Source organism: Ambystoma mexicanum, chromosome 6p, assembly GCF_040938575.1.
Source record: "Ambystoma mexicanum isolate Mex_15411 chromosome 6p, UKY_AmexF1_1, whole genome shotgun sequence".
In the NCBI taxonomy this organism is placed as follows: domain Eukaryota; kingdom Metazoa; phylum Chordata; class Amphibia; order Caudata; family Ambystomatidae; genus Ambystoma; species Ambystoma mexicanum.
Genome location: NC_090935.1, coordinates 1,462,214,294 through 1,462,229,505, shown reverse-complemented (window position 1 = coordinate 1,462,229,505; position 15,212 = coordinate 1,462,214,294). Strand labels below are relative to the sequence as shown.

Below are 15,212 nucleotides of genomic sequence, written 5' to 3'. Positions count from 1 at the left end.
TTTTGTGCCTGGTTTTAAAATCTGTGTTTATGCATCACTTGAGAAGGTCACTCGAGAGCAGGCTTTAACCCTTTCACTGACTTCACTGCTTTCAGGATTTTAGGAGGAGCGGGGCATGGGACAATGGGTCATTACGAGTTTGGAGTTTAGAGGTTCTGGGTCCGGTGTGACAGAATGGGGACTTACCAGGTCATTCCGACCTTGGAGGACCCGGTAAGTCCCCATTCTGTAGACCATTCCCCATTCCCATTTGAGCCCCCAGCGGGCCCGTTATTAGCGCCCTGGTCCCTTAGTGGGACCCGCAAAGGATGTGTGGTCAGACCACACGTCCTTTGTGGTTCCCGCTAAGGGACATCCGAATTGGGCGGTAAGGGTTTAACGGCACCGGCATCATTGCCGATGACCGTTAACCCTTACCGCCCAACTCAGAATGAGGCCCAATAATGTGTTATGGCTTGTCCCATTACAGTAACGCTAACAAGCCTTGGAGGTTCAGGGCCATATTGCCCAGAACTATATTACCCAGAGTCCCTGGCGGCTAGCTTGAAGCCTACCAGGAACTCTATTTAAACCATGTACTTGCTGGTTGCTTGTGAATGATGCATGCGGCTTGAATAAGGCACAGGCAGCTTTTCACTGCTCTGGCGGCCCAGCTCTTCCTCTCCTCTTACCTGACACGCCGGCTCTTGTCCACCGTTTTGTTTGGCACCACTTGCCACGCCAACCCCACTCATTTGCACGTCAAATCCTTGACACGCTGGTTCTTCCCGCCAGCTCTGCAGGCACTGCGTAGCTCCTGCCATGCTGACCTCACTCGGCTATGCTCTGCTTTTTGCAGGCGTTAAAAACCAACCCGCTAAGGGACCTCGGAGCTAATTACGGCACCGCAAAATTGCGGTGCCGTAATTAGCGCCTTCCCCATTCCCATAGAGCCCTATGGGGCAGAAATGGGAATGGGGAAGGGCAATGGCGGAAGGGGGATTTACCGCCCCTCCAACCTTGGAATGGGGCGGTAAATCCCCTTTCCGCCAAGGCGGTGCCGGTATTTTACCGGCATGAGCCATGGCGCTAATAGCGCCATGGTTCACCGCCTTCCGTGTAATGAGGCCCATAGTCACATTGAGGGTACACTCCCCACGCTTGGGTGGCGGGTTTGAGTAAAGGAGTTAGTGAATGAAAGTAAGACAGGCCGCATGTTACCATGATTTGAGGGTGGGCACCACCTGGCATGCCTCAGTCCTTGCTTCCCCGGATACCAGATGTCAGAAAAAGCTCTTCTTGAAGAATTCACTCTTGCCTGCATTGGAGTTTAAAGCCCTAATTTATTTCAGATCATTTGCCAGCATTTTGCTGATGCAAGCAAAAATGCTGCTGATGGCCTTCCATTCATCCATCTATACAGGAAGGCGTGGAGGGTCACGGGTCTCGATCAGGCAAAGTCGATGGCATCGGGCTCTATGGCTCCTATCTACGGGCCTATGTTCTCACAGTACTGCCCGAAAAGAGCGGGAAAGTGCCTTTTTTTAAGATTACATAGTTTACCTACAGCATCACCCAACTGGGCTGTACATAATGAGCGAGGAGAAGATTATATTTAAGATCACATTAAAATTAAATCTGTTCCATTCTGGCTACCACTGTGGGCCAACCCCTGCAGTATTAATAGGGGACACTGTGAAAAGCCTATGTTTGAGAGATAATCTCCACAAAATTCCTTGCTTCGCCTGTTTTCAGAGTGCTCTGACATCAGTCCAGCATTATTCTTTGTTCTTTAAACCAGAACTGAATGAAGGTGGACAAGGGGTAAATTGGTTTCAAGAGATTTATGGAGAAATTGCAGCCCTATGGGGATTGCATGAAATTGAATAAGACTACAAATCATACCCTTAGTATGATCTCTTGCTATGCCCAGATGCAGGGCTGCTTGATGTGGTTTTTGGAATCGGCCGTCAAATGTTGGCTGACAGAATTCAGATCTTTGATGCTCCCTTTTTGAAAAATGCTGGCCCTGGGGAGGAAGGACTGCGAAGCATGTTCCTGCTACATGAGCTTTTTGTATGATGCAGGAAGAATCAGAAATCCATGACTTCCTGATGTGTCCCAGGTTCACTCAAATCAGGGTTGCTACTCTTCTGCCACAACTTACAGCACAAGGAACAGGGCAATGCACCGTAGCGCTTGCCCGTCTTCAGCAAATAGCAGACATTTCGGCTGCAAGGGCACTTGTACGCTCTGTTATCACGATGGCACTAAGACTTTGGCTAACCCGTGTTTCAAAACTTTGTGTGGATACAGCCTATATTGAATGGTCTTGCTATGATGGTCTTTTAAGATGTATATTAAGACTGTGGGCCTCATTACGAGTATGGAGGTAGCCATGGTGCTATTAGCGCCATGGCTGCCTCCATACCGGGCTCCAAAACCGGGTTCCTGCAATGAGGAATAACCGGGTCATTCCAACATTGGAGGTCCCGGTAATTCCTCCTTGAAGGAACCATTCCCCCTTCCCATTTGAGCCCCCATAGGGCTCAATGGGAACGGGGAGGGAGGTAATAACGGGCACATTACAAATGGGCCGTTATTAGCTCCCTCTTCCCCTCGCGGGACCCGGAAATGACGTCTGGTTTTACCAGGCATCTGTTTCAAGTCCCGCAAAGGGAACCTCGTAATAGGCGCTCCCGTAATGAAGGGTGACGGTCCCGTACTGGCACCCTTCATTACGGGAGTGCCAGGGTCGTAATGAAGCGCAATGTGTGTTTTAATTGTTTTCTTTTATGTTATGTACTTTCATGTTTTTATAACTGAAATAAAGCAATCAACATTACACACTGTTTCCTTGTGATTAGCACACATCAGCACAACAGCAAATCAATATTGCACTGCGTGCTCGGCTCATACTATCCAAAGAAACATATGAACCCACAGTTCCCAAAATGCAAAGAGAGCATGAAAAGGGCCGCTATTGTGCTTTAGAAAACACTGTAACCTACCAATGTTACCCCAACAAAATGTTACACATTGCACTTTTCGAATGTGAGCCCGTTTTTTCGGAGTGTCACGTAGGTCCTAGATAGGCAGGGGAACAGACGAGAGAGAATATTTGGCAGCGAAGAAGAGCACCTCTGTTTTGGAAGCGTTTAACATCAGAGAGTGCAAAGCCATCCAATATTTAATGGCACAGAGGCAATTTGAAATTTTGATAGGGAGATCCGAGGAGAGTTCAGGAAAAGAGAAGGTTTGGTTGTCGTCCGAAAAGAGTTGGTACGAGAACCCAAAGGAGAAGATTAGCGACCCGAGAGCAGAGAAGCCACACTTATTTACTTCCCTACTACACCTTATAGTTGATAGGGCACATGCTAGAGTCCTCTCCACGGCCTCTTATGCCACATTTTAGCATTTAAGCAATTGAGGAGACAGCTCAGGATTGACTTCTACTTTTAACACCACATCAAGTAAATTACAAAGGAGTTAATGCGTTTAAAATGTGACGTCAGACTGTGGTCACCTCTCAAAAGGAGTTTACACTGCAAGCATGCAAGTCACTATCAATTGATCAGTGATGCTATCAATGTTGTGTGATGATATCCCCCGTCTGACTTATGGGGTGGGGATGACCATGGTGTATGTGGGGGGTGCGGGGGATTTGCTGCCATCTGCTCCATGATGCAGAGTTTGGCAGTGATGTTGGGAGGATTCCCTGGTCACCTCCAGAACAATGATATTAAAGGTCAGGGGCTCAACACATGTGCCATAGAAGTTCCATCGGCTCTTTAGGCATGATACACCAAGCCTTGTTTGACATCACATTAGTTTAGAAAGGTCTGTAGGCCCTTTAGTGAAGGCTGCCATGCATCCCCTAACTGCCATGTTCTCCAGCCTACCCCCATATGTAATGCCACCACAAGAGAAAACCAAAGGCCTTCACACAAGCAGCTTACACCTCTTGCAATCTCAAGGAAATACCGTATTGAGACTGAGAAGCGGAGGCAGCCCAGTCACATTAGAAGCCGGAGGAATGAGCAATTTGCTATGGCCTACCCTCATTCATGGCCACTGATTCCAAGATGGTGGCCTGGCCATGCCGTTTAAAGGTTTGTCGCACCGCTCCAGGTACTCTCACCCTTGTGCTTGTAAATGGAATCAATCGACCTGCAAAGATCAGCGTGATAAATCCATGCAAAGAGACAGACTAGTTTTCACTCTCTAGAGGGGCTGATTTAGGGGAGGGCTTGACCCTTATAAGAGGGATAGGTATTCCGAGTAGTGTGTGGGTGAAAGGTGTGAGTCTGGAGGCAGCTAGAGAAAGGAGAGACTGGAGGAAGAGAAAAGATTGGAGTCAAGGGGAGGTGACGAGAAGGCAGTGGTAAGGAGTGTGATTTATGGATTAATGTCATGTTTTGTTGGTATTTGCTGTTGTGAAAATAAAAATGTTAACACCCTGGCAGTGGTAAGAAGAGGAATAGAGTAGGCAGTGAAAGGAGGAGATAAAGATGAATGAGTGACCTAAGGAGTTGCGGATGAGGTAGTGAAAGGAGGAGATGAAGGAAGTGGAGAAGAAAATACTTGAGGAGGAGGGGTAGGAAAGAGGAGTTAATAAGGAAGAAAGAGCTGAGGGTAAGGACTGAGAGGAGAAGGGGAAAGGGAAGAAGGGTTTGAGGAAGAACAGTGGGGAAGAGGAGAGGAGTGGAGAACCAAGGGGGAGTCACATACCACACACCTATGTCTGGTTAGTGAGGTGGGAAGAGGAACAAGCATGTAGCATGTTTTAAGGGGTTCACAGGAGTTACCTACAAGGCTGACAAGGTAGGTTTAGAGAAGGCTCTCTGAGGCACAAGCAGACATCAGAGTGAAGAGGAGGAGGAAAGAAAGAGCAGGCTGGCACTCTATGAGATCAGGATCTGTAGGCCAGAGGGTAGTTGGTCGTGGTAGGTCCAGAGCCTCTAATTCAGCCTACCTGTAGCCAAGAGCTGGCCATCCAAAATGTGCAAATAATGTAGCTGCTTCTTACCTAGAAAGGAATGTGGGCTGTGTGTTAACACTGGTTGAAGACCTGGTGGGCTTCTTATATTGACTGCCCAATGACGGGAGAGAATGACACCCTTGCTACCAGGAAACCATAATGATGCAATCAGAGGATTTAAGACAAGGAGGGCCGATTCATATGTGAGATACTAAGAATGTCTAGAGGGAGACCCAAGACATCCAGACAACGCAGAGCAACACAGGTTCGATCCCCGGATCTGCGCTTAGAATCCTCTGGGTATAAGCATGTTATAAATAACCAATTACAATTAGGAAACCTGCCGATCACCACCCCAAAGGAATCTCGTCCTGTCTACAATTGGATTGCACTTTCTGTAATAGGGAACAGGACCAGTTTGGTCACGTTTATTCTTAGCCCTGAGAATTCCTCGAGCCTTTGTATATGCAGCATAATTGGTGCTATGTTTTTGCAGGGGTTTTCAACAAGCAACATCATGTCATCAGCATCTAAAGATAAGTGCGAGTGTGATTGTAAACTAAGGCCTTTCTAAGTTTCTACACTTAGTTTACTTTGAATTAAGTTATGCATTCTCTACAACATGTGTTTTCAGCTATTCGCACACAGGAAACTGCGCTCAGCCAATCAGGTAGCTGGAATAGCGGTCGAGAATACACAATCCGATCCCGCTATCCCAGCCACTGGAGGCCCTTCCCAAGGTGGTGCTGTTTTTTTTCCTTTTTTCATTGTTGGGAGGCAACAGGGAGCCTCCCCCTGTTGTCTCCCCTCCCCCACCACTTACCTTTCGGGATTGCAGCATTACGCTCCGGTCCCGGAGCTCCTCCCGTCTGTCTCTTTTCCATATAGTGGTCATCTTTCTTTTCTATTTTTCATTGGGAGATCGGGCCTGCCATAGCTCGGGCTGGTGGGCCATTATAGGCCATGCCCGCCCTCCTGGCAGGGCATGAAAGCCATATTTGCACCTCGGGAACAGCCAATCAGGTGGCTGGAACAGCGGGCGAGGATACACAGTCCCCACCTGCTGTTCCAGCCACCGAAGCCCTTCTCTGGAGGGTGCTTTTTTTCCTTTTTTTCCCCCTAAAGCCTGAGACAACAGGGAGGCTCTCCCTGTTGCCTTCCCACGTTAGAAAACCCCAATTCCCTTTCCCCCACACCAACTTACCTCCCTGATGCTCCTCCCATCTGCCGGTCATCAAAATAGAAAAGGGACTATGTCCCTTTGTGGATGACGGTGGCCATTTTGAAACATGTTTTTCCATGGCCGCCGTCATCCGAAAAGGGACCTAGTCCCTTTTCCATTTCAATGCCATTTTTTTTTCTCAGACGGGATATGGGCTTGCACAGGGCTCATCTCCCATTGGATGAAACAAAATAAAAACTATCCGCACCCCAGTAAATTCCGGGGTGCAAACAGCTTTCACGCACCGGCTGGGCGGCAGACATGGGGTTTAATGGCCCGCTGCTCGGGCCTACCAAAGGTCCAGCTTGTGTGCCGTTAAACCCCATGTCCGCTCCCCAGCCGAGGCGTGAAAGCTATATTAAGGTTTTACTCTTTCATGGACATTAATGTTCACTGACTGCATGTGATGGGCCAGTATTGAAAATTAAAGAGAGGGGTCTGTCATGTAGCTGGATTGAGTCCACAAAGTCCTCAATTGGCTCAAACTCAAAACATGAAGTGTCAGTATATTCTCTTTCAACAGTGTGATAGTTCCTTTATAAGGTTCATACGTTTCCAGGGTCCCAACTGGTAGGTCACAGTGTCTGAGGTAATCTCTCTCTGGGTTTATTCCTGCTTAGCTCTGATTGTGGCTGAGACACGAGCACCTCCAGTTTGACTTGTAGTTGCTGTGACTATCTCTGTGTCTCCTCCACAAGCTGTAGGTGATAGTATAGCTTCTCTTCAATTTGAAGAGACAACCACTTGGGTTTGTCTTCCCCAGTTTCAACAGGTCTGCTTAAGAGAACCATGTCACATATCCCTCTTAGAGTCCTGACGTCATCCATCTGCACCATTTCTCTACTTCTGTTCTGGGCCTATTCCTCCTGGATGCCACACCACTTGCTCATTCTTCCTCCTACCATGGGCTTGACCCTTTCAAACCAGGGTCTAAACCTTACCCCATGCCTTGAGCCAAGTGTGCCCTTCCCTTCCTTCCTGATCTTCCTTGCATTCTGCTCTTCCCTATGATTTTTCTTTCCAGACACTACTTGATGGACATCTTCAGCCTCCTCATGTCTTAAACCTACACCTTCCTCATGTTTTAAATCAACTTCCGCCCGATGCCTCAAGCCAACATGCTGCTAATATCTTGACCAAACCTCCTCCTGATGGCTCAAGCCAACCTCCCTTTGATGACTCCTACCATCCTCCTCCTGACGTCTCCAAACAGCTGCTCCCTAATGTATCCAACCAACCACCGCCTGATGTCTCACAGCAACCTCCTCCTGATATATGATCTCCTTTGCTGGTTTTGTAACTCCTCGCCTCTCTACTCTCCCTCCAACCACCTTTGTCGCACTTCCACTTGGTCCAAACTCCTTGCGCCAACTCCTACTCCACACCCCCACTCCCTTCTGTTTGGGGTAGGCCTTATATAGTGACTCTGCCCCTTCTCAGGTAAAGGTTGCACCTGAAGCCTCAGATTAGCTTTGTGTGGGAATGGGTCCTGTCTAAATGTTTCCTGTCTCCCAGGTGTTACAGTACATGACATAGGAATTTGTGAGTTCTGCACTTTACAGAAGCTGTGACTATACCAGTGAGCCGGGAAGAGGGACTCCACGGTGGTGCAGTTTGAAAATATGAATTGGGTGATATTTCTCCTTATATGCTTGGTCAAAAGGGGGGAAAGCTGATATCTGTAGTAGCAGTCCTTTGGCCATGAACTACATGGGGAATACTCCTTAAAGGCCAGCACTGATTGTGCGCCCCAAATGGCTGTTCCTTGCCCACTGGCAGTGGCTATGTGAGCGTGACCAATGGATCTTCCTCATATCTCTCCATCACCCATAATCCACTAGCTTGAGGAAGCTCAAAGCCCCTTTGAACACTCAACTGATCACCCCTAGAGCCAGGTCGGGGATTTCATCACAGCTCATATTAAAAGAATATAAGGGAGTATATTCAGAGACTTACCATCTTAATTTCTTCATGGACATAAAGTAGGTGGACAGAAACAAATGCACTATTTTGACTGATATTTAATGCAGCACAATGCATATGTATCTCACCAAACGATACTGTGCTCCCATGTCTGCCTGTCTTTGAGGCTTACACGCCCCGGGATTCCCCCACGCTGCAAACCCTTGCATTTCCAGGAGCTGGCCACAGCAACCAGTTCTGTCATAAAGTAATAAAACAAATGCACTCAAAAACCAATTGACATTTTTAAAATATATGTCTACTTTTTTATGTTGGTTGTACCATGAATGTAAAATCATGAACGATATTTATGACAGTCGTATTGAGGAGCCACTGTTTTGATCAGACCTCGTCTTGAGTCAGATGACTGATTAAGCAAGTGAAAGGATGGTCTAAGTTGCTAGAAGGACTGTCTAAGCAGATGAAAGGATAGGGAACATGGATAAACATGGAATAAATGCATTTATGAAGGACTGTTAAAATCTAGATCTATCTGATGTGCATTATATAAGGATGAGATAACAATGCCCTCTAAACAAGCTTTCCTTGATGGAGGCAGATGGGCGAAACATGTGGTCTTTTTTTCCTGCACACCTTTAAGCATGAATAATTTTTAAGAAGTGTGTTAGAAGAAAGAGGGAAAAGTAAATATTTTAAAATGGACAACTGGTATGGAGTACAGCGGTTTGACTGCATCACACAGCTTCTTCTGAAGAGTCACCCTGTCTCTAGGGAAAATACTGTCCAAGGGCATAAATGAACATCGTAAGACATTCAGGAAATTGTGTCATCACATTTATGAATGAAGCATGCCTGATATCATTGCTGGGCTGATATAGAGTCAATGTCATGTTCATACCTAAGTCCCTTGGACTGGCTGGATCTTCCTGTTGCTGATTTTTCCGCTTCTGCGTATTACAATCTGCACATAAAAAAAAGAAGGGATATATTCTGAATTACACATACAATCTTGCATAATTATTGCCATGTTTTGGATATGACTGTTTTGTTATTTCCTGAGTGGGTATAAGTGAGCTCCCTGGACAAGCAGATCTTTCTCCTGGTTTTGAATCTGCATTTAAGAACATAAATAGTAGAATGCCTGACAAAAACTACAACACTGGGAATGCACTCCTGCCTTTCGAGCCTTAAAATGAGCTGGCTTAAGGAGGGAGAGCTAATGAAGAACTAAGAAAGGATAGCAGCCTCGGTAGGTTTTAGAAATTTAATTATCCTGTTTGTTCTCTACTCTGCTCTTGTTTGGATGATAAATCACTTTCATTGGGAGAGGGGTGTGGGGAGTGGGGGGCAACGACTGATTCCATGTCTGTTATCCCTGGATAGGGCAGCTGGGTGGTTTATGGCTGCACTATGTGGGAGTTTGTGGGCTGGAGAACTTTCAACCAACAATCACAAAAGAAATAAAGACCCAACAATCACAACCCCGTCAAAAGTGTGAAATGCATATTTTATTGCGATCGCATCATGATCACAACACACGATTTCTATGTTAAATTGTGAATTCTGAACAGAAGTTCTTAAACAGTTGCTGTAAACTGATTGTGCATATGAATTAAATACCTCAATCAAATTATTTATGCCACTAGATGAAGGGAGATAAAGCAAAGATTCCTCCGTAGTAAAAGTACATCTTCCCAGGTTTGATGGCTGGAGCATGGGAAGATTTTGGACCATAAAGTAAGATAACATTTCAAAGTTCCTTAGTTGGACCATAAAGTAAGATAACATTTCAAAGTTCCATAGTAGAGAGAGATCAGTGTGGGAGATGGACATTAGTCTGGGTAGGTGGGTTGGGGGGTCGTTTTGAAGATGGCTTTTCTCACTCAGGGGACCTAATAAATAGATAGAAGAATGGATGTTATGTCATGTTACTCAGTGTTTGGGGGTTCAGAGGTGTTCTGTGCTTAACAGGAAAACCAGTCTGGAAAACACTTGCAGGCAGGCAACTTGAAAGCACTCCATGTCATCACTCTGCTCACAGCAACATATTGAGTCTGAGCCTCTAGTCTGCAGCGGGCACACGGCTGCTCAGCTTGTATGAAGGCTAGTTGAAACTCTAAACAGATTTGAAGCATGTGTCTCACACACCAAAGCAAATAATCCAAGGTTGTTTTTCTTCTGTCTCACCTTTAAAGATTCCTAGCACCATGAAGGTTACTGAGGTATGCTGACAAAACCCTGTCTGTTTCTGGGGACATCTAGCGGGGTGACCATGGTGGTTGGGTGCCTCCCCAAGATAGCAGGTGATAGGCCCTGGGGTGGTATTTAACACCCACTTAGTCTTCTCCATATAGGAGGATATGGTCACATAAAGCCTGATGATACCGTCTATTTTAAAGAGTCGGAGCAGAATGTAATATTGCATAGCAGATTCAGGCTATATCGTTGTTCCCCATCGGAATATGGAAGCCATATAATTAGTCTAGGGACATGGCTCCATTAAGGGAATGTGGCTAAGCAACACGAAGCAAACATGTGGCTCACAAGCCTGTTCTCCATCGCCACTAGTGGAGTACCACTCCAGACACACTATTGCCATTTACAACAGATATGCTTAAACGTTATGCAGAGACTGCAAAACCAAACAGAATGTTTTCACGCAAGTGCCTTTGCAGACCCGCGTACAGCAAACCCACCGAGCAAACCTGTTCCTGTGGGTCTCTATACAAACCCACCCAGACATAAAAATCTCAACGCCATTGCTGCTGACACTCACCTGGCTTTCCAACTCGTTCAATGAATGCCGTGTTCAGTCCCTGGCAGCACAAAGACGCCTGATACTTGTAGGGAACTGGTGCAGCCTAGAAAGGTGCTTTATTATCACACCCAATGGCTACTAGCTCCTTACACACATGTGCCTGGGCGCCAGAATACACATACCACTGGGTGGACTAGAGGGGAGAGACACCGGATTTGAAGGAGTCAAGCCCACAGATTGCAGGAGGAACCATCATGTGGTGCAGCGGCAAGGATGAGCAGGACCATAGCAGTAGGTTGGTGAAGAGAATAACAATCAGGACCCTTGGTCAGGGAAGTGATGGAGACTCTCATAACATCCACAGTTTTACAAAGAAAGCGTGTGAGAGACCCTTACACCCACTGCTGGGCACCAAGCAAAGAGAAGAGCTGAAAAGGATCATATGAGAACTGGGCCGGAACCCTTTTAAACAATGATTAAGAGCTAAAGGAGGCCAGGGCCAAGAGAAGAATGATGTAAGGACCACTTAAACCCAAAATGGAGACTCCATGGAACAAAGGACCCTGAAAAGGACTGAGATGAAGTGCTCTGGATACCCTAAAAGCCCGGCTTGCCACATAAAATAGAACCCCTGAAAGAAGAGGAGCAAAGGGTGTGTGAATCTCTAATGCTTGGCTTGAGATGCAAGGGAGACCTCCAGAGAGGAACGCTGCAAAAGGGTTATGGGAGCCTTGTGAAAAATGTGAGTTAAGTTTTTAGTTCCAGCTTTGCTGTTTTCCACAACCAATATTCCCTTGAGAACAATAACGAACCTTAGTTTGGCCTACATGTCTGTCTTGTCCTGGTGATTGATCCCTGGCACCAGCGGGACAGGTCCCCTCCTCAACAATCTATCGCTGTCTGCTTATGTCAACTGATCAATCTTTCTCTACCACACTCACTGGTATGTTCTTTGTGGGAAAGAAGGTATTTTCAGAGCTGGCTATGAGGGGGACCTCGCCACTGCCACAGGATCTCATATTTGCATTCTTTTTGGGATTTCCTGGATTATCAAGCATGGAAAGGAAGAGGGACGGTGAGTGGATATGTGAAGACCTGCTCCACTGCTGCCACAAAGTACCAGTTTGTGCATGTGGCTTGGGCCAAATCAGGTGACAGAGATCTCAGGCATGTGCTGTTAGAGGCACCAAAGTCTGCTGTAGAGGCCAGGTGTTGCAGCCTGGTGCACAAATCAGCAACACGGATGCTGGAGACCTGGAAGCTGGCAGCTGAAATGGTGGCTGGGTGCCTGAGGATGTTCACAGAACTACAAGTTCCAGCGGTCCAGGTGTCGGTGATATCACCCCGTGAACTGAGTACTCAGCTAATCTGGCACCATGACTGCATAGTGCCTATACTAATACAGATGTCAAAATCTTGCATTTTGCTGTGCATGCGCTCCTCAACTGCGTTTACTCCTGTTGACCAGGGTATCAGTTGCTTGTGTTTTTGGTGTTTATTTTTACTAGATTTGTGACCTTTGAATGACTCCATTTTTTGTACTGCATCTCTGGATCACCATTGTGCTCAGGGTATTCCTTTGTGGTACTGGGCCCCTGCTAATAGGATAAGGATTAGATTTCTAATAAGAACATTATTTACAAACCTTTATATGGGTTTTTCAGGCTGTCCTGTGTTATATAGCAATTTGTTAAGCTGTACATATTAGCTTTCATAGTGGAATACATAGGAGATCTTCATTGGCCAGTGTGATGTTTGTGTGGGTGATGTGTTTCAGTTTGTTCTGAAGGTAGGATGGTTTATTGAGGTTGATGGCTTTCTATACGATCCAAAGTTCTTTGAAAGCCATTGTCTGGGACACTAGGAACTAGTGCCACTGGGAGAGAGCTGGGGTGATGTGTGAGTGTTTGGGTAGGGGCAGGATGAATATTAATGCTGTTTTCTGTATGGCTTGCAGGGTGTGTGTGTGCGGTTGGGGCTTCCAATAAGGCTAACATTTCTGTAGTCCAACTTGGGCTGAACTGGTGCTTAGGCTACTGGGTGGAGTCGTCAGGTGGAATGATGTGTCTTATCTGCCATAACAGGAGTAGTTGTAGGTTGCATGCTATGTGGTGTGTGAAGGATAATTGGAGGTTGATGGTGAAGCCTAAGGATTTAACATGTGTCGCGACTCGAGAGGGATGTGTGTGTGGGTTGTCTATGGTGAGTTATTTGACCTAGGGTATGAGATTAGGTTTGTAACTGAGTTGAGGGGGTGGCAGTTGAGATATTTCTTTTTTGGTTGGGTTAAGTTTGAGGAAGTAGGTGGCCATCCATGAAGTGATGGAGGGACAGCTTTTAAGGGTGTGGAGTTTTGAGGGTATGGGATTTGTAAGTATATTTGTGTGTCATTTGCATATTGGTAAACATGGATTTTGTGGTTGCTAAGGGTTTTTCTGGGGGGTCCAAGATATAGTTTGAAGAGGAGGGGAGACAGGGGGATCCTTGTGAAACACCAAACTTGACTGGGTTAGGGATGAATCGATAGTGGGCATGGAGATAACGTGTCCTATTGGTGACAAAGGAGGTGAACCAGTCAAGAACAGTGCCTGAGAGTTTCATCATGTGGGATAGGATGTTTAAGAGAATGGTGTGCTCCATGGTGTCAAAGGTTGAGGAGAGGTTCAAGAGTCCGAGGAGGGTTGTGTACTTTATCAGTGATGTAATGGAGGTCATTGAGATGTAGAGTGTTGCAGTTGTGGTGCTTTGGCTTGTATAAAAGCCTGATTGGAAGGGATTCAGGAGGTATTTTGTGGTGATGTTGTGTTGGAGTTGGCTTGTGAGGAAGTGGTCCATGATTTTGGGGAGGTATGGTTGGATAGGGATGGGATGGTATTTTTTCATGGAGCACGTGGTCAAGGGATGGTTTATTGTGAACGGGGAGAGTTTTCCAGTTTTGTGTTTGGTGGGGCTTGTACCAGGTGAGAGACAGGAGTTGATGGCTTTGACCTGGTGTGGAGCAAGGGTGGTGATGCAGTTTGAAGCAACTTGAGGTGGGCATGAGTCTTACAGAAAGTGTGCTGGTTTTGTTTTGGATATGAACGATGTACTGGTATTGTGCTGGTAACCGTTCAACAGCCAGGCTTTCCGGGTTTTTGAACGTCGGGTGGTTTTCCTCTGGGCTTAGATATCTTGGTATAATATTGCAGAGTTTAAATGAGTTGAAGGAGTAGGGAGAGCCTCAGTTGCATTTCTGATAGACACTTGGCACAGTTACTAAGAGTGCATTCCTATATTGAACTATCCCTCATGGTTTGTAGTTAAAGTATTTCCTTGTAATGCATTTGGGCCACTGCCATGCAATGTGCAGTGGGCTATGCAAAGGGTTTCAAAATGAATCATCTGCTTGATTGGGAGCCAGGGGGTGTTTGGAGGGTTGGAGTGACGTGTGTATGTGTGTTTCTGAAGTTGTTTTAATGTTTGGGGCTCATTGTAGTCTGTTCAGTGGGTAACCCAGGAGGGCCCACTAGAGGCTGCAGGTTTAGTCTAATCTTGAGTGCACTAGTGTGATCACTGCACTGGGCCCGTGCCTGAAGGTCTGGTAGGGCATAATGCGCCGGCACATGTGGAGTTGGAGAAATCAGCTCCTTATGATGACTTGAACCTGTGGTTCCTGGGTGAGGCTGCTGTCCATCAAGAGTGTGACGTTTTTGATTTGTGCCACACAAACAGAGCAGGTTAACATTTCTTAGGGTCAGGGGATTGGTCAGCAGCTTGGTAGTGTGGTGCCATATATCACAAGCGTTGCTTTGGGTGGGCTAGGTTTTAGTCTGTTTGTTGTCCTCCAGGAGGACACGGTCACAAGGAATGATCTAAGATCTGGTATGTCTGATGTAGATTTGTTTGTGAGCTTGTAGATAACTGATCATCTGGCAGTCTAAGCACGTCTGGGATAAGCTGCTGATAAGTTCCGCTAGAAAGGTTAAGAAAATATTAAAACGCAGGGGCAAAAGACTACCTCCTTCGGGTGTTTCACATGTGAAGTTTCAGTCCCGTCAGTGTGAATTGAAGATGCATACTTTTTTTTTTTATTTAAAATGCATTTGGTTTACATCTTAAACCTTACATTTATCATTCACATTCAGTTTACATTATTCTCCTTATAAAAAATTTCAAAAACAAACACCAGACATCATTTATCTTTTATCCTTCTTCATTACTGTTACTATTGTCCAGCGTAATGTTTTCCCAGAAGTGAACTATGGTTGCGACCATCTTTCTATTATTTCCTATTAAGATGTGACTCCATCTTTCTTCTTTTTCCATTTCTACTGTGGCACTAAAGTATTTGGCGCTAAAGAGCAGTCTCT

The 15,212-nt window shown here is 46.1% G+C and overlaps 1 protein-coding gene across 4 annotated transcripts in view; it reads right to left on the bottom strand.

The window, feature by feature from the left end:
• MFHAS1 (multifunctional ROCO family signaling regulator 1) overlaps positions 1 to 15,212 on the bottom strand; it is a 666,381-nt gene that overhangs the window by 38,471 nt on the left and 612,698 nt on the right. For 3 of the 4 annotated variants that reach the window (XM_069626262.1, XM_069626264.1, XM_069626263.1), the window contains exon 7: positions 9,004 to 9,066. In XM_069626262.1, coding sequence (XP_069482363.1) covers positions 9,004 to 9,066 — 63 coding nt within the window. Of the gene's footprint in view, positions 1 to 8,233; positions 8,343 to 9,003; positions 9,067 to 15,212 lie in introns of all 4 variants that reach the window. The other variant, XR_011280404.1, reaches the window with a different exon arrangement.